The sequence below is a fragment of the Epargyreus clarus genome, unplaced genomic scaffold (assembly GCF_041222505.1).
Source record: "Epargyreus clarus isolate Ecla_fem2 unplaced genomic scaffold, WU_Ecla_fem_2.2 ptg000022l, whole genome shotgun sequence".
Lineage (NCBI taxonomy): Eukaryota > Metazoa > Arthropoda > Insecta > Lepidoptera > Hesperiidae > Epargyreus > Epargyreus clarus.
The window spans coordinates 2,934,210-2,958,798 of record NW_027332229.1 but is presented as its reverse complement, the minus strand read 5'-3'; the positions used below and the strand labels follow the sequence as shown (position 1 = coordinate 2,958,798).

Genomic DNA, 24,589 nt, shown 5'->3' with positions numbered 1-24,589 from the left:
TTAGCTTCAGACGTATGTATGTTAGTATGTAACGGAATCTTTCAACATGATTTTAACCCCCTTCAAAACGTTGGATTAACCCGAAATTTGGCATACTTATTAAGGACCGATGACAATTCAATATTTTAAACATTAATAGTTTTATACCATTGTCCTTATCAACATCCTCTGGATTAACGATTTTCGAGGCGAGATTTTTCAAACACCTTCAGCAAAGTTCATCGCAACTTTAGATTGCAAATAATAATTATTGCTATTTAGTTTCAATAGGCGTAACTTTTATATCGTGATTTTTAGTTTATTTGCTTTAGGTTCCTCAATCCTGCGGAAAAATGGCCAAAAAGAAGACAAAATCAAACCGTACCGCAATGTTAATTTGCCGGACTTTAACGAACTCAATTATCGTGTCTGTAAGGCTCTCCATCTCTTTTTTCTGGAGCATCTACACAGCGTTCTGTAAGGAGACAACCTTACACGGCCTGAAACATACTGTGGCGGCGAATTTCCACTTTCTCGAAAGGTCTGCAAGGCGATTCTTTGAACAATTTACTCGATCATCACTAAAATTTTATTTCACTGAATATGTGAAAATTTAGACTCGCGTTTGACTTAAGTTTTTGTTTTTAGAATTTTGTTTGACGTTTGTTAGTTGCTTGTATGTGGTTTGAAGAGAGTTTTTATAAGGATTTTATAAGTATTTTGGAGGTGGTAGAACCCTCTGTTTTTTATATATAATATAGGAGTAGCTGATGAGCATGCAGTCCACCTGATGGTAAGTGGTTACTGCCGCCCACGGACATCTGTAATCAACCCCAGATAGGATTAGATATTCCTACCTAAGGTCGACCACAGATGCGCCGCTGCCCCTGAGGACTAAGCTGGAACGCCTCGGAAAAGTATGTCCCCCTTACCACACCCTTCAAAACGGAACACAGCAGCGCCTAACACTGCTGTTATTAGGCAGAAATAGGTGTGGCGGTGGTGCCGCCGGAGTCGAACCACAAAGGGTTCTACCACCTTTTATATTTAGTCACCTTCTATATCTAGTATTTTGGAGGTGATAGAACCCTCTGTGGTTGATCAGCAGCACCACCATCACACCTATTTCTGTTTAAAAACAGCATTATTAGCGTTGCTGTGTTCTACTTTGAAGGGTGTGGTAAGTGAGACATACTCTTCGGAGGCATTCCAACTTAGTCCTCAGGGGTAGTGGCGCATGTGTGGCCGACCTCAAGTGGGAATTTATATTCCTACCTAAGGATTGGTCTTATCTGGAGTTGATTACAGATGTCCATGTCCAGTAGCCACTTACCATCAGGTGCATAAGCAAGTAAATAGTTGTGGCCGTGGTCCCCGAGTCGAACCACAGAGGGTTCTACTTGTTTCAAGTTGTTTCTTTCCAGGCTCATCTGGTTTATCCTAACCTTGGGAGCGTTCGCCGGCGCTGTGTACTGTGGACTCAACCAGCTCTCCCGGTACAACTCGGAGCCTGTGGTCGTCTCTCTGCAACGGGATTACCGCAGCTGGTGGACAGTGGTGCCCGCTGTCACCACTTGCTTCTACCAGAGAGTGGACGAGGACAAGGCGAAGGAAGTTATCTTTAAGTGAGTGGCCTAGATAACAAACCTTTTCTGCGTAATAAGGTGCACGTAATTCTAAGGACGCAGTGATAGCCTGGTGGTTAAGAAACCCGGCCTCTCGATCGAGGGGTCCGAGGTTCAAATCCCAGGCACCTCTGATTTTTGAAAGTTATGTGCGTATTAGAAATTAATTATCACTTGCTAAGCGGTGAAGGAAAACATCGTGAAGAAACCCCATACGTGAGAGATTTATAAAAATAAATCTCAAAAGTATGTGAAGTCTACCAATACGCACTTGGCCAGCGCGGTGGACTATGGCCTAATCCTTCTCATTCTGAGAGGAGACCCGATGGGTGGAGTGATGGGTTGATGATGAATTCTGTTTTGTTTAAAGGGTGTGGTACTTATTCAAGGCGTTTCAGCGCAACTTAACCAGAACACAGAAGCGTAAAGCGCTGCTGTGTTCTTGTTTGAAGTATGTGGTAAGAAAAATGTATCGATACATATTTCTGAGGCATTCCATTTCTCACGGTAGCGGCGCATCTGTGGCCGACCTCAGGTAGGAATCTAATCTTAACTGGGGTTGATTACAGATGTCCATGAGCGGCAGTAGCTTACCATCAGGTGGACTGCATGCTTTTCTGCTACTCTTATAATAATAAGGGCAATTATCCCCAAATTTCAGACTCTGGAACGTGACAGAGGAAAATCCAGAGAAATACAAGTATTATTACGGCTTCGTGGAGCTGATAGCTGATGTATCCTTCAGGACCAATTTGCAGAACTTCTGGAAGTACCAGAATGATGGAACTGTGGATAATATAGACCTGCTCCAGCTAGCTCTGGATGTCCATCCCAATTTGGAGCTGAATGTAACCCTTTCTGATCCTACTAAGGAGGCAAGTATTTTTTTGTGAGGAACGAATACGTTTTCAAAGCTAATCTGAATAATAAAATATAATAAATAAAAAATGAAACCGACTGAGACAGATGGACAGATAGTGGAGGCTTAGTAATGGTATTCCATTTTTACCCATTGGGTATGGATTCCTAAATTTGTGTATTTACTATTGTGTGTGCTGGCTCTGGATGGCCACCTACACTATCTAAATATATATAACTCAAAGGTGACTGACTGACATAGTGATCTATCAACGCACAGCCCAAACCACTGGACGGATCGGGCTGAAATTTGATATGCAGGTAGATGTTATGACGTAGGCATCCGCTAAGAAAGGATTTTGATCAATTCTACCTCCAAGGGGATAAAATAGTGGATGAAAATATTACTTCGTAACGCGAGCGAAGTCGCGGGCAAAAGCTCGTTAAAAAAGATGGCTACTTTCTAGGTAAAATGGGTACCAGTGATGACCGAAGAAGGGCTTTGTATGACCTTCAACTCAGAGTACGCCGAGTTCCAGTTAACCCCAGGGATCGAGTGGAAGAAACCCCAACTCCTGAAGTGCCACTATCATAGTCCAGAATGCTTTGTCAGGATCGAGTCCCTGGATAATGCTGTCAGGGTAATTATTTTTTATAATATAGGAGTAGCAGAAGAGCATGCAGTCCACCTGATGGTAAGCGGTTACTGCCGCCCTTGGAAAACTGTAATCAACCTCGGTAGAATTAATTTCCTACCTGAGGTCGGTCACGCGCCGCTACCCCTGAGGACTAAGCTGGAACGCCTCGGAAAAGTATGTCTCCCTTACCACACCCTTCAAACCAGAACAGAGCAGCGCTAACACTGCTATTATTAAGCAGAAATAGGTGTGGCGGTGTTGCCGCCGGAGTCGAACCACAGAGGGCTCTACCATCTATGCAAATACGAGGGAATAAACATGTAATAAAGTCGTAATGTTGTATGGTGACAATTTGTTTTTAGATTTTCGTGCATTCACCATTTGACATCGCGACCGCCATTTCGAATCCCACTGGAGAAATAATGCCTGGTGATGAACTAGTTACAACTTTTAAGGTAAATAATCAAATGGAAAATATTCTACTTCCTGCAACTCGGCAATAGATGGCACTACATGTATTCTGAATCACGCTTTCGAAGTTTTCTAACATCTTGCGTAACCGAACTGATTTTCTTGTTTGAGGAGCTAAAGAGTATGCAGTCCACCTGGATAAGTGGCTACTGCCGTCCATGGACTTCTGTTACCCAGATAAGATTAGATTCAATCCCTCACCCTTCAAACCAGAACACAGCAGCGCCTAACAAGGCCGTTATAACAGAAACAGGTGTGGCGGTGGTGCCGCCGGAGTCGAACCATAAAGGGTTACCACTTTTAAATTGCTGTTATTAACCAGAAATAGCAGTGATAGCCTAGTGGTTAAGAAACTCGGCCTCTCGATCGAGGGGTCCGAGGTTCAAATCCCAGGCACGCACCTCTGATTTTTCTAAGTTATGTGCGTATTAGAAATTAATTATCACTAGCTAGACGGTGAAAGAAAATATCGTGAGGAAACCTACATACCTGAGGAATTTTCAAAGGTATGTAAAGTCTACCAATACGCACTTGTCCAGCGCGGTGGACTATGGCCTAATCCTTCTCATTCTGAGAGGAGACCCGTGCCCAGCGGGACAGTAATGGGTTGATGATGATGATGATGATGAACTAGAAATAGAGGTGCCGGTGGTGCCTGTTTTACGGCTTCTCTTAGTCAAAAGAAATTTGAATAAATTTGAGTTTGAAATGTTTTTCAGGCTGTTGAAATCCAGGCAGCGTCCCGCGTGAAGTCATTGCGTCCAGAGCAGAGACGCTGCAAATATCCTGATGAATGGATCAGCTCTTCAATAAAAGTATGGACTGACTTTCATGAAATATATGAACAAATTTTCATATTCATATGCCTTTTATATTGATTTTTATATTAAGTATAGTCCGCGCCAAACTTCAAGTCCGCTCTGAAGTTAATGCGTGCAGGTGTCAGTCAGAGAGCCAATGCAGTCGAACACAACTACAAGCATATACTCCGTAGCAACGTAAGGGCACACTAACGCAGCTATGTCCCCGTGGGCGAGAGCGGCGGGGGGTCCCGTGGTCCCGCGCTGTCTTCGTCCCGCTAAGATCTACAATTTGCTATTGCGACGTGACTTATTTCTATATTCGGAGCGGACTAGCAGTTTGGCGCGTACTCTACCCTTTTAACATTTTTGTATTTTAACACTCTTTTTATAAGCTTGGGTTGATTTACTCGTATGTATATGTAACTAAGTAACGGAATCTTTGACCCCGATTTCTATCCACTTTGAACGTTCAGTTTAATTTAAAATTTTGAAGAATTATCAAAAACCTTCGATCACTAATAAGAACTAGATACACAATCCCATACAAAAATGAACTTAAAAAGTGGCGTCAAACGTGTTTAAAAAATTCTAAGTGACAGAATCTAAAATTAATACAAAATCAACTTTATCACCATTATTTCAAGGTGTTTTTTTTAAAAACTGCTTACCAAAAGCAATAAATTTTTACGACATAAGCTAGCTGTCATAAGCTACCATAAAAAATTTAACCTTATTTGAATGAAATTAAAGTCGCATTTACAAAGCAAAAAAAAAAGCCATTAAATTTTACGACCGTGGTTTGTCACTTGGACAAGGGATGAGTGGAGACGAACTGTCAGTACTTTAAACGGTTATTATAAATTATCACTTAATATTTTTATTAGGTCGAAGTAATTAATTTGAATGAAGATAATTATATTTTACCTGAATGTAAGTAATAAGATAATAATAATTTATCAATGAAACTAATATATATATGCAGTCACAAAATTTATATTATAAAATAAAAATAAATCATACAAAAAGAACAATGAAGAACACAAAAAGGATTAGTTATAGTTTAAAATTAAAATATAACCAAATACAAGTAATTTAATAAAAAAATCAACAAGCTGTTTACGCCGTTGTGTCCAACGAAATATATTGCCGCCGACTAAAGAAATATGTACCAAATCAACATTTATTTCAATTATTTTTTACTCTGTAGTGACATAGAAGTCTGTTGTGTATATTTTGTTAAAAATTTTGATTTTTTTTCAACGCCTATCTAAGGACACTTTGGTATTTGAGACGAATATAATGACAACTTAACTGTCGAATATTCAATATCTTTGAAGATATAGATATTGAAAAAAGACTGTGAAATATTATCGTCGAAACTCAATGAATCCGAATGTAGATCTGAATAGTGAATATATAGTGGGATATGGAGCTGGAGATTTAGTACGTTATGTAGTCAAAGCTACGAAATGTGACGCATGTGTAAGTAGTTTGTTAGCCCACGATAGATTGTTCTTTCACAATCTTATTGATGTGAAATATTTAGGCGGTCTGTTTTATTCATCTCTAGACGTTTTTGTGTTTGCAAAAAAACAGATTGCTTGAGATGGCTTAAAGAATTCCTCGCATCTTTGTTGTGCTACAATAGATGTCCATTCTCCACAACGCAAGGGATCTCGAGGAAAGCTAAAAATATATTATATAATATTTTACTCATTTCCTATTTACATTTGGTATCTAAAACCTCTGCCTAACCTTTTAGGTAAACCAGGCATATATTTGATTATTATACAAAACAAATATTTTTATAAAACAAAAAAAAGAAAAAAATAATTAAAGAAAAAAATATAAAACAATAGCGTCTCCATTCAAAATAGAACAGAGTCACCATGTTACCCGAACAAATCAAGTGGGCATGCAATAGTAATAATTGTACGCTTAGTAACAGACTTTACAATTTACATGGTTTATACATTCTGTTGATAATTTCGAAAACTTAAAAATAAATTAATTACGCACGATATAGCAGTATTTATAATTGAGTGATAGCAATTACATACTTATAATAATAATACTTACCGAAAATACGATATTCCATCCTTTTTTAACGTCCTAGACGTGTGATTTTTGCAGTTTTTAAACGAGCACTGAGGCATGTTTATTCTCCGATCGTTCAAACACTACTAACCTAAAAAAGCACCCAAATGTCAAATTGGGCGCGCTTTTCGTCGCGTCATTCTGTCGTCGCTGATTGTGTATCTAGTTCCTATTAGTGATCGAAGTCAAAAACCGATGACAATACACGATTTTAATAATTTTGTACCATTGTCCTTATTAACATCCTCAGGATTCACGATTTTCGAGGCGAGATTGTTCGAGCGCCTTAAAGAAAATTCATCGCAAAGTTACTAGATTGCAACAATTATTGCTTTTAGTTCTGTTATAGCGTGTTTTTAGATTTTAAAATAATAATGTTATTTCCCTATAAGTGAAATGTTCTGAAACATATCTATAATGCCCTTTTGTGTGGGGCGCTTTTCGAAAACTGATAAATGGAGCACCCCACGCTTTTTTCACAATTATACTATTTACTGTTCCTTAATTGATACCTAGATGGAAAATTATTTTCTACTTTTTAGTTGATTTTATCGTAAAAGCGTGATTTTTAGTTTTTTGAACTATATTTTTAAATTAACAAATTAAACTCATTTACAGGCGTACAGTTTCGGCCTTTGTCAGATGAACTGTCGCAGTCGGATGGCAGTTATGTTTTGTGGTTGCAGACCGTACTTTATTGTTAAAGGAGGTATGTATGTATTGTTAAACTCTCTTTGGGAAGAAGCGTTTATTTTCACTTGGATTGTAAAAACATCATGTCTTACCAATTTACAGTAATGTTTACATGTAAAATTCAGCTTTAGAATGTCTGTAAATAGAAATGAACCCTTTAATCTGAATAATCGTATATATAAAAAACTCGTGTCACAATGTTAGTTACCGTACTCCTCCGAAACGGCTTTACCGTTTTTACCAAATTTTATATGCATATTCAGTAGGTCTGAGAATCGGCCACTATCTATCTTTCATACCCCTAAGTGATAAGGGTTGTTCACCCTTATCATTTTTTTAATTATATGGCAAAACAACATTTGCCGGGTCAGCTAGTTTACATATAAAATTCAGCTTGAGAATGTGTGTAAATATAAATGAACCCTTGAATCTGAAGAATTTATTATAAAAAATACTACTGCTTAAAAATCAAAATAGCCTGTATGCAACCACAAATTAGACGAATCCAACGGCATCTCATATATTAAAATCCGTCAAGCCGTTTGGGCTGTACTGCCAAAGAACGAAACATACATACATACACGCATACATACATTCATACACTTAAAATATTACTCTTCTGTAGTGTTCCCGACTCAACGTCGGGATTGTAGTATCACTTAAACCCCATTTGGCTCGCTCACGCACCAACACGCCCGTACTCACCGACGGTCTAACATGACCAGTGTTGGCAACCGTACGATAATTATCGTACATGTACGATAATTTGATACCACCGTACGATGTACGATAGCGAGTCATTATCGTACGCAAATGTACGATAATTGGCTACTTGAAACTTTTTGGGAAACTGTTTTAATGAATTCATAAACGTATTATATATATGCCTTTAATTGATAATTTTTTCGAAAAAAGGGCGATTTATTAATAAAAAATATATTTTTATTACCGTATCTGCCGAAAAATTATCGTACATTTCATAAGAAGCGCTCGAGACAAACTTGGGTTGTTTGACAAGGTGATACACTACTCCAATAATTACTACTAATAAAGAAATTAGTAGTACATCAATGTATCCTTCGCAGTCAGATAAAGATACGCAAGAAACCTTTTTTAAAATAATGACAGATTACTGAAACACAAAAAGGAAAGATAAACGTCAAAGTGTCATAAAAGGTTATTAAAATAAACCGCTCCACTCACGGATAGCATATGATAAATACAAATTGAAAAATACAAGTGAATTATTTGTTTTATCGCACACGCGCCATTTTTTCCAAGATGGCGATGTGTGTGACTCGTCTGGGATGGCGTGCATCGGGAGAAATGTCGAAATACTCATCAATTTACCCAAAAATCTTGCAAAATGCTCCTGTCTTCCTCAGTGCACCGAAATCAACTATTATTCACACACAAAGAAGAACGTTATTCGGTTAGTAATCATCTATAAAACGGCTTCTATATGCTTAGCTGCGAAATTCAGTAAGTTGTCGTTTGCCTGACTTGATTTTTTGAAACAACACTCCATTTCTTTGGAAGTGTTTTTCTGTATATTATCTTGTCTAGAATCTCCTATGGGTATATCAAAGCCTCAGTAGCCGCTTAGCTAGTTATAGTAAGATTGTTACATCTTGAGGTCTGAGGTCGCAACCGATTGGCTTATTTTGTTTGTAGAGATGTGCCGAGTCAGGTCGAATCGAGTCAGTACTCGAGTACTTACATAAACTCGCATACTCGAGTACCAATAGTGATACTCGAGTACCAGTAATACTCGAATACTGACGATACTCGTACACTACAACTACTACTCGTACAAGTAAAAACTTGATTAATTTTGTGTAGTGAGTGGCGTTTTTTTTTTTTGCTCTTCCGTGCTATTGCACTATGTTGTGCAAAGTACTCGAGTACTGAATCGATTCTTTTTTATATGAGTACTAAAGTACTCGAATACCAAAAATGGCCGACTCGGCACATCATTATTTGTTCGCCTAAAAAGCTAATTATTCCTATGTATCAAATTATTAAAATTGGTGAATATCTAAATAGCATCAAAGATTAGAATTGGCTACTTGACACTAATAACAATAAAATATGAAATATGATCGATATGATAGCTTATAAGTAAACATAAATTATGCAATATTTAGTTTAATTTTTAATACACTATAAGTATTTTTATTTCTAAAAAGAAATTTCCGATTTTTTATCTGTGGGTTGTAAATTCCAAAACGGGGACGGTGCTGCTTGAAATGTCATGTGACGTCACCACCACGCATAATAAAGTTGATAGCGTGTATCTGCTTAAAAAAGATATACAATGCAATAAATAAAAATGAATACAAAACTTCCGCGAAATAACCTATGGAAATCACAAATAAACAACGTAAGTAAAATATTCTTTACATTTAATCATTTCGGACAGTTCAAACATTTCTTAGCCGACTTCCGATAGAAGAAAGGTTATGTTTAATTAATTATCAAGCATTTTTAAACTATACTTATATTGTCATTGTCATGTGAAATGCTTTAAGGTTATTTATTGGTTATATTTATAATTTCAGATCCTCACGACATCATTATAGTGACGACGCTATAGGGTATGTGCAGTTTAAGAAGAAGGCAAGCTTGTGTTTCATGAAAAGTAAAAGTTGTCCTGAACACAAGGTACATCAAATGTCATGCACAGTGTCTATGATTGCATATGAAAAGGAAAGTATTAAATGGGATTACTGTCCTGCCTCCCAAGGATTTTTAATGTGGAGTTGTAGAAGAAGTGAGGAACCAAAAGTTTCGAAAGTGTATAAACAGTAGTTCTTTACTTGCATAAACTACCCAAAAAGATGAAGGAAGGAAAACTACCATACAGTTGCTGTTATTGGACTACTTTGGATTGGATTTAATTATGAAAATGACAGTGATAAAAAAATATATTCAGTTGTTACAGAAAATAATTTTAGGAATTAAGAAAAGCATTAACGCAAGCAGCACACAAATTCAGCTTAGCAAGAGCTTCAATATAACGAAGGCAATAACAGCTTCAGAATGCTTTGAGGTGATCTGTAGTAATTATTGTAACTGTAACATATGACGATAAATATATACAAAAGTTCTACTGTGTGTACTCAATAGAACCATATAAACCAAATAAACAAATAAAAGATTAATATTAGCAAATCATGTATTTTTTAATTATACAGTCCTGTAAGTTAATCAGTGCACATGCACAAGAAATAATAACACAGTCATGAAATATTTTAATTGTGTCCTATTAATTACAGAATGGGCCCTTAAAATAGAATTCTCATAGACGTCTTATAATTCTATTCTTATCATAGACATCTATATATTATATTGAATATATGAATACTTCCACTTGCTGTTTTGTTTTGATTACGTCCCGTTCCAACGATTTGGAATTGACGAATCACTCGAGAGTTACTAAATTTATTCCTTTTTCTCAATAATACTTCTCTTACATAAATAGTATAAAGTGTCATTGCTTGCAAACAGAGGATTTAAACATATAAGAATCTGCAAGTTCTTTAACGTTTATGAGATTTGGGTTTAGGAACTTGTATAAGCAAATTTGTTAGGATATTTAGCGATCGTACTTGTACACATCGTCACTGCACACGCCTTGTAATTTGACATTCTTGCAATTGTACTAATAAAAGTTAAATAATTCCCAAGATTTCCCCTGAAGTATGTGTAGCGTCGAAGTTTATTTCTATGTTTTCAATGTGTTGACGTCACGCTACGAAATGACATTTGACCGCCTGTTTTGGCGTAACGTTCCGTTTACCGTAATAAAAATATGTTTTTTATTAATAAATAGCCCTTTTTTTCGAAAAAATTATTAATGAAAGGCATATATAATACGTATATGAATTCATTAAAACAGTTTCCCAAAAAGTGTCAAGTAGCCAATTTGACAGTTTTGTTTCTTTTTAAACATGAATGAGACGGAATCCGGCGCAGAGTTGTCGGTGGCGCAATTCCACCTGATGCCGCCTAAGTTTAGACTTCACAGAGATGTGATATTCAGTCTGGAGGACCTATTTGGTTCGTTGTGTGTGTGAGTTTGTGTATGTGTATACTTGTGTGTGTTTGTTCGCAAGCGTGCGCTTGTTTGTGTGCGTGCCTATATATATACGTTTGTAGTTTATACATACAATAATTTTATTGCTTTAGCAATAAATTGCTTTCTTTCACTGTTAATGATATTCTGCATTCACCCGTTTATATATTTTTCTATCTTTGTCTTTCCTGTTACGCTTCTTGTAAAAGATTCATATTAAATTATATTATTTTAAAAATAATGTAGTAAAATAATGGCATAAATGTCCACTTTATCTATTACATTGGTTTTATCACTGATACTTGGCATAAGTTATTTGACCATCCGCCTGCAGTGATCTAACAAATAATTATTTCTTGAAAAAAAATATTTTGCATGCTTTAATAGTTTTCTGTAATGCTCTTACATAAAATATTAAATGTATTCAATAGTTATAGCCATTGATTAATTTGCACCAGAAAACATATTAAGCATGTTCGATTATGATTTTCGATCAAGCTAAAAATGTATAACTAATTTTCTATTTTTTTATTTTCAAATAGCATCTCTTGGCGGCACAACGGCGTTATTCGTCGGCGCTAGCGTTTTGACTGTGGTTGAGACTATGCTTTTCATAATTCGTCGTTCGGTGGCATTTATCATCGAACAAATTCAGAAATAAAATTACATACTTCTTAAAATTGCTATACTAAAGCTTTTTTGTACTGTGGTCAATTTGGCTGATAAAGCTGACATGTTTTTATTTGTATTTGTCAAATAATTAAAAAAATACATATATGTATAACATAATACTAAATCTGCAATACTTAAGTAATTGTTTTTGGAATTGAGAACTATTTCTAATAATTAATTTTATTACATTATTCATACAATGGAATTTCAAAACGTGTTACCTAGTCTTGTAGTTGTAATCTTATTGTTAAAACTTTGTGGACGTAAATATGTAGTTTGTTATTTGATAAAATATAGTAGATGAAAATTAAAGTAGATTTGAGTAGGTAATTATAAATTTATGTAGATGTTATTCGTAGAGGGGATTTGAAATGTTCATAAAAGGTAAGTTTCTTAAATTTTCTATGGACTTTTTTTTACTAATTATAGGTTATTTTATAAGTACAACATTTTTCTGTATGTGATAAGATGAACAACGTTCAAAGTAATAACATAGCATTAACAAAACGTTACTTGACATTTAGTTGACAGACCAAAAGTATGTCAATGTCAAATAGGCCCCGCCTATTCGACGCCAATATTTATTTTCGAAAATCCTAACATAGTTTAACAAAACAAAACAAACGAACGATCGAAAATATGTTCATAACGATCATTAGTTTGCTATTCAACGCTTTTTATTACGTTATATCGTTTATATTTTGTTTTATTTCGTATTTGCACGCAGTTTTGCCTTTTGGGATCGATGTCGGTGTTTTGGGTATAGCGGCGTATTATATGACGAAGTTGAAGAAGCCAGATCCTGAGAATGTTTATAATATATTCGGACCAGAGCCGGGGACTAAGGAAAGCGAGTTACACCCTGAGAGAGTGGTCAAATGCATCGCGCATAGAGGCGCCGGGCTAGACGCCCCGGAGAACACATTACACGCATTTAAATACGTGAGTCACTCTATTATTCGAACTCCATGTTATTACTTTGTTAATTGGGACGTAATTCGAATTTAGAACGCGGTATTCGAATTATATTTGGTTGTGGACAGATTAAAAATGTGTTATGCAACTTTTGGCAAGTATGTTATTTAATTTTTTTCGGTGGGAAAATGATACCAGTACAATATGTATGTTGCAAAGGTTTTTTTAAATAAATATATTATTTAGAGTCTCTTGTTCTTTATTCAAATACTTGTTTAATTTCGTAAATAAATGGCTAAATGCATAGATTTGTAAAGATACTTTGCCGCCTTGAAATTGAATGAAGCCACAAACGGCTTATTAGTAAGTTCTTTTTTTGAATTCTTGACAAATAAAAACATTTTTAGAGAAAATTTTCGAATAATAATTTATATAATAAATTAATAATTATTTCAAATATTTTAGGGACATTTTAGCACGGGAGACGTGCAAAAACTTTTTTACGCAACTATTTCAATTCTCAAAACTGCGTACATTTTCTTGTTAGGTTAGTGAGTAATCTTTACTAATCTATGGCTAAATGCAAGACGAACTCTCACATGGAACTTTATTTATTTTTAGTATTTGTTAAATATAATTTATCTGATTCTATAGATAAACATCCATTAGTAATAGGTATTTTACCCTTTGGTTACAGAATCATAAATTGATAATTGTCAGTTTTAATCTACTCTAATATTATAGAGAGGAAAATTTGTTTGATTGTTTGGTTGTTTGGCGGTATAAAGTTTGCCGGGTCAGCTAGTATCTTATATATAAAATTCTCGTGTCACAATGTTAGTTACCGTACTCCTCTGAAACGGCTTTACCGATTTTTAACAAATTTTATATGCATATTCAGTAGGTCTGAGGATTGGCTACTATCTCTTTTTCATACCCCTAAGTGATAAGGGTTGTTCACTCTTACATTTTTTTATTTATATGGCAACACAACATTTGCCGGGTCAGCAAGTTTTTTTATAATATAGGAGTAGCAGATAAGCATGCAGTCCTGATGCTAAGTGGCTTCTGTTGCTCATTGACATATGTAACCAACCCAACATAAGTTTTGATACCTACCTGGTGTCAGCCACAGATGCGCTACTCCTGCGGACTAAGCTGGAATGCCTAGGAATGTATGTCTCCGATACCACATCCTTCAAACCAGAACACAGCAGACTTAACACTGCTGTTACAGCAGAAATAGGTGTGGCGGTGATGCCACCAGTCGAACCACAGAGTGTCCTAGGGTACGTTTGGAGGTTTGAGAGATTTACTCTTTGGGTAAGGAAAACATTTATTTAAAATATTATAAAATAGTAATTTATCTTCTTCAATTCCATAAAAAAACCCTTCATCTAATTTCAGTGTGTGGAAAGAGATTGTAACTTCATCGAGTTGGACGTTAGGACGTCTAAAGATGGCCGCCTGGTTCTCCTGCACGACCAAGGGCTGGAGAGGCTGACGGGGACGGATATACCCGACGTACATATCATGGATTGGGATAGCATCAAACATATTGATGTTGGCGCAACACATCCTAACCGGTGAGATTTTGTTACTAGACATATACAGGGTGGACTTACATACGACAGTAAATTAAACCACATGAACCTTTTTTTTTGTTTTACTCGAGCGGGAAAGCTTCAAAAGGTACCCGGTGCCGTGGGAGCGACACGGGGTTATGTGCTACTCTTACCGCACTAAAACCCCCCCGGTGGCCGTCCTCGGCGCTGCGTAGAGGACTCCGAGATCTCCAACGGAACGCAACCGGAGTCCTCTTAGCGCTGTGCCCCGTCGGGCTCCGCCCAGGTGAGCTTGATGCTCACCACACCGTCTGGTGTGCACGACGGTATGCGACCACACATACCGTCGTCCTTCCCGGGGTCGCTAGCCGGGCGGTTCGAGCCTCTCTCGACTCGAGCGACTCTTGCCGCCCGTAACCCCGGAAGCCCCTTTTAGTCGCCTCCTACGACAGGCAGGGGATACCGTAGCCCTATTCTGGTCCCGGAACTACAGGGACAAAACCACATGAACCTATCCATCTCCCAAGCCTCCAATCATATTTTCAATCAATATCTTTAGTAGTTTAGGCAGAGGAATTTTTTTGCACTATTCAAGTTTTCTACACACTTTGTCTAATCCCAAAAATATTATAAATCAAGACGTAATTAAACTACAATGTTGTAAATTCGTCAAATTAAGGAAATTCATATTGTACCTTATTCCTAAGACATAAGGATCACACTCGCAGCAAAAGATTTTACGTCATCACACTGCGCTGTTGCTGCTCTTATCAAAGGTGAGGGAACGGATGTTTATTTATAAATGGCGTTCTATTGTTTACCCCATTTATTATTAAGTTTGTTTGAAAAAAAAATTATTTCAATATTAAGTGTTTTGTAATTATTGTAACACTTCCAAGGAAGGAGTACGACTTGTGTTTTCATTTATTGGCGTATGAAAGTATCCACCCTGTATATATGCCAAAATATTAAGTTTTATTTAAAAGTAGCAGACGAGCATGCATTTCATCTTTAAAGGCGGTAGAAATCTTTGTGGTTCGACTCCGGCGGCACCACCGCCACACCTATTTCTGCCTAATAACAGCAGTGTTAAGTTCTGTTGTGTTCTGGTTTGAAGGGTGTAGTAATGGAAACATACTCTTCTGAAGCATTCCAGCTTAGTCCTCAGGCGTAGCGGCGCATCTGTGGCCGACCTCAGGTAGGAATGTCTAATCCTATCTGAGTTTGATTGCAGATGTCCATGTGCGGCTGTAGCCACTTAACATCAGGTGGACTGCATGCTCGTCTGCTACACCTATATTGTATAAACGACATCTGTAATATTAATCCCAGATAGCATTACATTCCTATCTGAGGTTGACAACAGATGCACTGTTCTCCCTGAGGTTTTAAGTTGGGACACTTCAGATAAGTATGTCTCCCTTACCACACTCTTCAAACCGGAACACAGCAGCGCCTAACACTGCTGTTATTAGGTAGAAATAGGTGTAGCGGTGGTACCGCCGGAGCCGAACCTCAGAAGGTCCTACCACTTTCAAAGTTAATGACGATGAAATGTCCTTCTGTTTTTAGGCAGCAGTTCAAAGAAGCGCGTTTATGTCTTCTAGAAGATGCTGTGGATTACCTCCTAGCTAATAATACCAAGATGATTATTGATGTTAAGGGGGAGGACCAAGAGGTAATAGTTGTATAAGGTGTCATTTAAGGTTTTTTTATATAATACTAGCTGACCCGACAAACTTTGTACCGCCTCAAAATCTATTTATCAAATATATTTCATATAAAATATGGCCTATGTTACTCGTAGCTAATGTAGCTTTCGAATGGTGAAAGAATTTTTAAAATCGGTCCAGTTGTTTTTGAGCCTTTTCATTACAACCAAACAAAGTTTTCCTCTTTATAATATTTATTTATTATTTATTAAACACAAAATAAAGCAATAAAACATTACAGAAAGTCTTTCCAATTCGTTTTAAAGTTTTTCAATGTACGCTCCTACCGTGCTGCAAAGTTCAGCAAGAGGCGTGCAGAAAATATCGACAGCTGGATTCCACTCCATATAATATTAGTGTAGATAGGAGTAGCAGACGAGCATACATTCCACCTAATGGTAAGTGGGTATTGTCGTCCATAGACAACTGGAATAAACCTCAGATAGGATTTTATTCCTAGCTGAGGTCTGCCACATATGCGCCGCTACTCCTGAGGACTAAGTTGCAACGCTTCGGAAAAATATGTCTCCGTTAGCACACCTTTAAACTAGAACACAGCAGCGCTAAACACTGCTGTTATAACAGAAATAGATGTGGTTGTGGGTGCCGCCGGAGTCGAATCACAGAGGGCTCTGCCACCTTCAAAACAGTTGAGGGAACAAATGTGAATAATAATTTATGTATTTTTCAGGTGGTAAATGGTATTCTGAAGGCATTTACAACACAGCCGGTGCTATACAAGTATGCAGTGGTCACAAGTTTCAATCCATTTGTGCTGTATAAGGTATGTTGACTACACTTGATCACTTTACCAAATTTCATTCTAACAAATTGAAATTCACTCTGTATATATTAGTAGAGGCTGACCCCGGCAAACGTTGCGTTGCGATATACATAAAAAAATGTTAAGGGTGAACAACCCTTATCACTTAGGGGTATGAAAAATAGATAGCCGATTCTCAGACCTACTGAATATGCATATAAAATTTGATGAAAATCGGTAAAGCCGTTTCAAAGGAGTACGGTAACTAACACTGTGACACGAGAATTTTATATATAAGATATATCTATATAGGATAAACTGTGTATCTATATCAAACTAATTTTTAAAAATATATATACAGGGTGAATTTTTCTAATGGGCCTTCAGGGCCAAATCCGAATCTATAAAAATGAGCTAAAAATACTGAAAGAAGTTTACGAGACCGATTTTGATAAAAAATAAAACTGCATCATTAGTTTTTTTTTAAATGTATTTCCCTAGCTGGAAATGAAACTAGTTTATTTTGAAAAAAAAATACATCCTCTATATTATTCCACTATTGGGATCACATTCTGGGAAGTAATGACAGATAACAAAGTAAAAGAAAAATACATGATTTTTTTAAATATAATAACTTTTTGAAGATGAAGTAATTTATTTGTTTTCCACAGATTCGCAACAGGGACCCACAGATTGTGGGTGCTATCAGCTACAGGCCCTACTGCTTCAGCGCCGCTTCTTATGACGCTGAGAATGGACCGACTAATCCTAGGTAGGTCCAATATGACCTTTTTTTTTTTTTTTTTGTTGACGAGGGGGAAACCTTCAAAAGGTACCCGACGCCATGGGAGCGACGCCGGGTTATGTGGGATTTTTACCGCACTAAAACCCCCCCGGTGGCCGTCCTCAGCGTTTGGTGGAGAACTCCGGGATCTCCAACGGAACACAACCGGAGTCCTCCTAACGCGATGCCCTTCTATCGGGCTCTGCTCTGGGGGAGAAATTTACGCTCCTCTCACATCCCCTGGTGATTACAGCGATATGCGACCACACAAACCGCTGTCCTTCCCGGGGTCGCTTGCTGGACGGTTTGAGCTCCCACTCTTGCCACCCGCAACCCCGAAAGCCCCTTTTAGTCGCCTCTTACGACAGGCAGGGGATACCGTAGCCCTATTCTGGTCCCGGTACTACAGGGACAAGGTCCAATATGACCTAATGAGGTCCTTTCTATTTTGTTTTTATTGGACATCTGTAATGAATTCCAGGTAACTCCTACCTAAGGTCGCCCATAGATGTGATACTATCCCTGAAGACTAAATCTGAACGCCTCATACAATTGTGTCCTTAGGTGCTCAGTAGTATTTAGTGGTTTATCCTTAGTTCCTTACAACATCCTTTAAACCAGAACACAGCAGTGTTAAGCGCTGCTGTGTTTTGGTTTGAAGTGTGGTAAGGGAGACATACTTTTCCGAGGCGTTCCAACTTAGTCTTCAGGAGTAGCGGCGTATCTATAGCCGACCTCAGGTAGTTATATATAATCCTATCTGGGGTTGATTACAGATGTCCATAGGCAGCGGTAGTCATTTACCATCAGGTGGGCTGCATGCTCGTTTGTTATTCCTATATTATAAAAAAAAACTAAACCCAAATATACTAACAAAATAATATTAAGTCAACTATAAATATTAAGTATTAAATCAAATATAAAGTATTCTTAATATGTTGGACTGAAGAAAAAATACTAATCTAACCTAACCTAACCCACAGATCGGGCAACAGGATAGCTCTCCATGCAGTTCTGCGTGTGGCAGATGTTCTGCACTCGTTGCTTTGGCGCTTCACAGCGCGCTGGTGCAACGTCAGTGCAGTCCTGCTGCACAAGGACATTGTTAGCCCGTGAGTTTGACATTATTACCACGATTTTATTAGCTTGACCTGTTTGTATGTATGTATGTATGTAACGGAATCTTTGAATACGATTTTTACCCACTTTGAACGGTCCAATTAATTTAAAATTTTGAACAATTATCAAGACCTGATGACAATACACGACTTGAATAATTTTATCCCATTCTCCTCATCAGGATCGTTAGGAATCATGATTAACAATTTTCCTTGTACGATTTTAGCGTGGTTTTTAGTTTTTAAACTATAATTATTTATTTATTATTCACTAGCTGACCCGGCAAACGTTGTGTTGCTATATAAATAAAAAAAATGTTAAGGGTGAACAACCCTTATCACTTAGGGGTATGAAAAATAGATAGTAGCCGATTCTCAGACCTACTGAATATGCATAAAAAATTTGGTGAAAATCGGTAAAGCTGTTTCGGAGGAGTACAGTAACTAACATTGTGACATGAGAATTGTATTAAATCATATTCACTTACATTACAGAAACGCCTAATTTATTAGTAAATGAAATCAAATTTGTTAGTAGTCATATAATATTATTTATTACTTATAACATACATTATCATCATTTAAAAGTTGAATTGTTTAACATTTGTCCAATATTGAGGTATTGTCCATGTATGGTATTTTCCAAATATAATGTCAAATAAATATAGTTTAAAAAACACGCTTTTATGATAAAATCAACTAACGAGTACAAAATAATTTTCAATCTAGGAATCAATTAAGGAACAGTAAATTGTATAATTGTGGAAAAAGTGTGGGGCGCTTTTCGAAAATAGATAAATGGACCACTCCACGCTTTTTCCACACTTATACTATTTACTGTTCCTTAATTGATTCCTAGATTGAAAATTATTTCCTACTTTTTAGTTAATTTTATCATAAAAGCGTGTTTTTTAGTTTTTTAAACTATATTTATTAAAACAACCTCATCAACACGTGAACCACTCCGTGGTCGAACGTCAACTGAGGTTTCCATGTAGCACTTCTTAACATTGTAGAGTCCCCGCTAAACTGCTAGTCCGCTCCCAATATAGTAACGAGTCGCGTCGCAATAGCAAATTGTAGATATTAGTGGGACGCTCCGGTTAAATAGCTGCTGGTGTCCCTTACGTTACGGAGTAGATGCTAACTAAACCTGCAACAACTTCAGAGCGGACTAGAAATTTGGCTCGGACTCTATAGTCTGATTCATAATTTGGTGTCCAAAATGTAAACAAAGAAATGTCATTGTCAAATTAACAAGAAACAAAAACTTTAACAAACTCAACAAAAAACGAAAATTTAACAAATATACACAATTTAACAAACGCGTTATGTAAACGAGAAAACATTCGAGTTCGATCACAATCACGAAAATGAATAATATCAGTTACGAAACTTAAAAATGACAGCACAAGAAATGTCTTGGATTCCGATTGTGTTACCATTATCACATTTTAATTTTCTACCTAAACTTTGTTGTTATTATTATTACTCTATGAAACGAAATTGAGGTGATATAAATATTAGAAAATTTAGATTAGATTATTATTTTATTATTGTTGCATTACTTTAATATCGACAAAAATAAGAAACTACCATTTCTAACGTATTTTCTTGATAGGTCAACACCTTTGTTTACATTTTGGACACTTAATTCTGAATCGGACTATAGTACATTCAATTCGGATATTCATCAGGAGCGAGGTGGAATACTGGCGTTCGTTGGGCGTCCGTTGCGCCGGTTGGTGTGTGAACAGACCGCTGGAGAAGCTGTACTGGCGCGCGGTGCTCAGGGCCCCGTACCTGGCCAACACGCTGCTCGGCGAGCCGGAGGTACGTGTTGTTGTACAGGTGGCTGGGTCTGGGTCTGGGTCTGGGTGTGGGTGTGGGTGGCCACCGACCGCTGGAGAAGCTGTACTGGCGCGCGGTGCTCAGGGCCCCGTACCTGGCCAACACGCTGCTCGGCGAGCCGGAGGTACGTGTTGTTGTACAGGTGGCTGGGTCTGGGTCTGGGTCTGGGTGTGGGTGTGGGTGGCCACCGACCGCTGGAGAAGCTGTACTGGCGCGCGGTGCTCAGGGCCCCGTACCTGGCCAACACGCTGCTCGGCGAGCCGGAGGTACGTGTTGTTGTACAGGTGGCTGGGTCTGGGTCTGGGTCTGGGTGTGGGTGTGGGTGGCCACCGACCGCTGGAGAAGCTGTACTGGCGCGCGGTGCTCAGGGCCCCGTACCTGGCCAACACGCTGCTCGGCGAGCCGGAGGTACGTGTTGTTGTACAGGTGGCTGGGTCTGGGTCTGGGTCTGGGTCTGGGTGTGGGTGGCCACCGACCGCTGGAGAAGCTGTACTGGCGCGCGGTGCTCAGGGCCCCGTACCTGGCCAACACGCTGCTCGGCGAGCCGGAGGTACGTGTTGTTGTACAGGTGGCTGGGTCTGGGTCTGGGTCTGGGTGTGGGTGTGGGTGGCCACCGACCGCTGGAGAAGCTGTACTGGCGCGCGGTGCTCAGGGCCCCGTACCTGGCCAACACGCTGCTCGGCGAGCCGGAGGTACGTGTTGTTGTACAGGTGGCTGGGTCTGGGTCTGGGTCTGGGTCTGGGTGTGGGTGGCCACCGACCGCTGGAGAAGCTGTACTGGCGCGCGGTGCTCAGGGCCCCGTACCTGGCCAACACGCTGCTCGGCGAGCCGGAGGTACGTGTTGTTGTACAGGTGGCTGGGTCTGGGTCTGGGTCTGGGTGTGGGTGTGGGTGGCCACCGACCGCTGGAGAAGCTGTACTGGCGCGCGGTGCTCAGGGCCCCGTACCTGGCCAACACGCTGCTCGGCGAGCCGGAGGTACGTGTTGTTGTACAGGTGGCTGGGTCTGGGTCTGGGTCTGGGTGTGGGTGTGGGTGGCCACCGACCGCTGGAGAAGCTGTACTGGCGCGCGGTGCTCAGGGCCCCGTACCTGGCCAACACGCTGCTCGGCGAGCCGGAGGTACGTGTTGTTGTACAGGTGGCTGGGTCTGGGTCTGGGTCTGGGTCTGGGTGTGGGTGGCCACCGACCGCTGGAGAAGCTGTACTGGCGCGCGGTGCTCAGGGCCCCGTACCTGGCCAACACGCTGCTCGGCGAGCCGGAGGTACGTGTTGTTGTACAGGTGGCTGGGTCTGGGTCTGGGTCTGGGTGTGGGTGTGGGTGGCCACCGACCGCTGGAGAAGCTGTACTGGCGCGCGGTGCTCAGGGCCCCGTACCTGGCCAACACGCTGCTCGGCGAGCCGGAGGTACGTGTTGTTGTACAGGTGGCTGGGTCTGGGTCTGGGTCTGGGTGTGGGTGTGGGTGGCCACCGACCGCTGGAGAAGCTGTACTGGCGCGCGGTGCTCAGGGCCCCGTACCTGGCCAACACGCTGCTCGGCGAGCCGGAGGTACGTGTTGTTGTACAGGTGGCTGGGTCTGGGTCTGGGTCTGGGTCTGGGTGTGGGTGGCCACCGACCGCTGGAGAAGCTGTACTGGCGCGCGGTGCTCAGGGCCCCGTACCTGGCCAACACGCTGCTCGGCGAGCCGGAGGTACGTGTTGTTGTACAGGTGGCTGGGTCTGGGTCTGGGTCTGGGTCTGGGTGGCCACCGACCGCTGGAGAAGCTGTACTGGCGCGCGGTGCTCAGGGCCCCGTACCTGGCCAACACGCTGCTCGGCGAGCCGGAGGTACGTGTTGTTGTACAGGTGGCTGGGTCTGGGTCTGGGTCTGGGTCTGGGTGGCCACCGACCGCTGGAGAAGCTGTACTGGCGCGCGGTGCTCAGGGCCCCGTACCTGGCCAACACGCTGCTCGGCGAGCCGGAGGTACGTGTTGTTGTACAGGTGGCTGGGTCTGGGTCTGGGTCTGGGTGTGGGTGTGGGTGGCCACCGACCGCTGGAGAAGCTGTACTGGCGCGCGGTGCTCAGGGCCCCGTACCTGGCCAACACGCTGCTCGGCGAGCCGGAGGTACGTGTTGTTGTACAGGTGGCTGGGTCTGGGTCTGGGTCTGGGTCTGGGTGTGGGTGGCCACCGACCGCTGGAGAAGCTGTACTGGCGCGCGGTGCTCAGGGCCCCGTACCTGGCCAACACGCTGCTCGGCGAGCCGGAGGTACGTGTTGTTGTACAGGTGGCTGGGTCTGGGTCTGGGTCTGGGTCTGGGTGGCCACCGACCGCTGGAGAAGCTGTACTGGCGCGCGGTGCTCAGGGCCCCGTACCTGGCCAACACGCTGCTCGGCGAGCCGGAGGTACGTGTTGTTGTACAGGTGGCTGGGTCTGGGTCTGGGTCTGGGTCTGGGTGGCCACCGACCGCTGGAGAAGCTGTACTGGCGCGCGGTGCTCAGGGCCCCGTACCTGGCCAACACGCTGCTCGGCGAGCCGGAGGTACGTGTTGTTGTACAGGTGGCTGGGTCTGGGTCTGGGTGTGGGTGTGGGTGGCCACCGACCGCTGGAGAAGCTGTACTGGCGCGCGGTGCTCAGGGCCCCGTACCTGGCCAACACGCTGCTCGGCGAGCCGGAGGTACGTGTTGTTGTACAGGTGGCTGGGTCTGGGTCTGGGTCTGGGTGTGGGTGTGGGTGGCCACCGACCGCTGGAGAAGCTGTACTGGCGCGCGGTGCTCAGGGCCCCGTACCTGGCCAACACGCTGCTCGGCGAGCCGGAGGTACGTGTTGTTGTACAGGTGGCTGGGTCTGGGTCTGGGTGTGGGTGTGGGTGGCCACCGACCGCTGGAGAAGCTGTACTGGCGCGCGGTGCTCAGGGCCCCGTACCTGGCCAACACGCTGCTCGGCGAGCCGGAGGTACGTGTTGTTGTACAGGTGGCTGGGTCTGGGTCTGGGTCTGGGTGTGGGTGTGGGTGGCCACCGACCGCTGGAGAAGCTGTACTGGCGCGCGGTGCTCAGGGCCCCGTACCTGGCCAACACGTTGCTCGGCGAGCCGGAGGTACGTGTTGTTGTACAGGTGGCTGGGTCTGGGTCTGGGTCTGGGTCTGGGTGTGGGTGGCCACCGACCGCTGGAGAAGCTGTACTGGCGCGCGGTGCTCAGGGCCCCGTACCTGGCCAACACGCTGCTCGGCGAGCCGGAGGTACGTGTGTTGTACAGGTGGCTGGGTGTGGGTGGCCACCCATAACTACTAGCTCAGCATGAGGCTTTGTGGTATCAATTTTCACGATATCGGTCTAATGGACGGAGGGTCCCGGGTTCGATCCCCGGCCAGACAGATATTATTTAATTGATGAGTTTACATTTCTGTTTTTTGGTCTGTTTTTTTATTAATTATTATTTTCTTGCTGGTATTGATTTTCCAGCATCTTTCATTCTTTAGTTTGATTAAAATTACTATATTATTACATTGTAATTATTGTAATGAGTGGTCGTGATGGTTGATGGTGCTTATATTACAGGTGGAGCAGAAAAAGGTCCACCGTAGGTCGATGACGGACCTTCCGGACAAGTTGACGGAGTCTGAGCGTCGGTTGTCCTCAGGACAGAACTGACGGGTGGGGAGGGGGGGGAGGTTGAAACGGGGGGTTGATGTTAGGGGTACGTACCCCCAGGTCGATGTGTATGGGCGTCGGGTGTAAAGTCGTGTTAACAGAATTTTGGTAATTTTAAATTTCCTCCCCAACCCTTATAGCACCTCCCCCTAACCCCCATAACACCCCCCCACCCCTCCATAACATCCCCGTAGCAAATAGCAACCCCCCCTTCCCACCTTGTTAGCGCCAATAAACGGAACTCTCCCCCCCGTTCCCAAGGGAAATAGGCAAAATACTCCCCCCGTATGGGTGTCACTTGTAAAGTCGTAACGTCTTGCTTTGTATAAGTACTTTTAAAACA

General features: G+C 41.3%; 1 protein-coding gene across 1 annotated transcript; it reads left to right on the top strand.

Moving 5' to 3' along the window:
* The first annotated feature begins 354 nt into the window (after positions 1-354).
* LOC140751219 (uncharacterized) lies at positions 355-24,408 on the top strand. The gene is made up of 16 exons (XM_073085082.1): positions 355-520; positions 1,404-1,604; positions 2,266-2,479; positions 2,930-3,103; positions 3,463-3,555; positions 4,291-4,386; positions 7,090-7,180; positions 8,446-8,596; positions 12,520-12,856; positions 14,237-14,415; positions 15,967-16,072; positions 16,798-16,890; positions 17,541-17,641; positions 18,637-18,765; positions 20,469-20,604; positions 24,154-24,408. Exons 1-16 carry the CDS (start codon positions 369-371, stop codon positions 24,244-24,246), a joined length of 2,346 nt encoding a protein of 781 aa, XP_072941183.1. The 5' UTR covers positions 355-368; the 3' UTR covers positions 24,247-24,408.
* Positions 24,409-24,589: the final 181 nt, after the last annotated feature.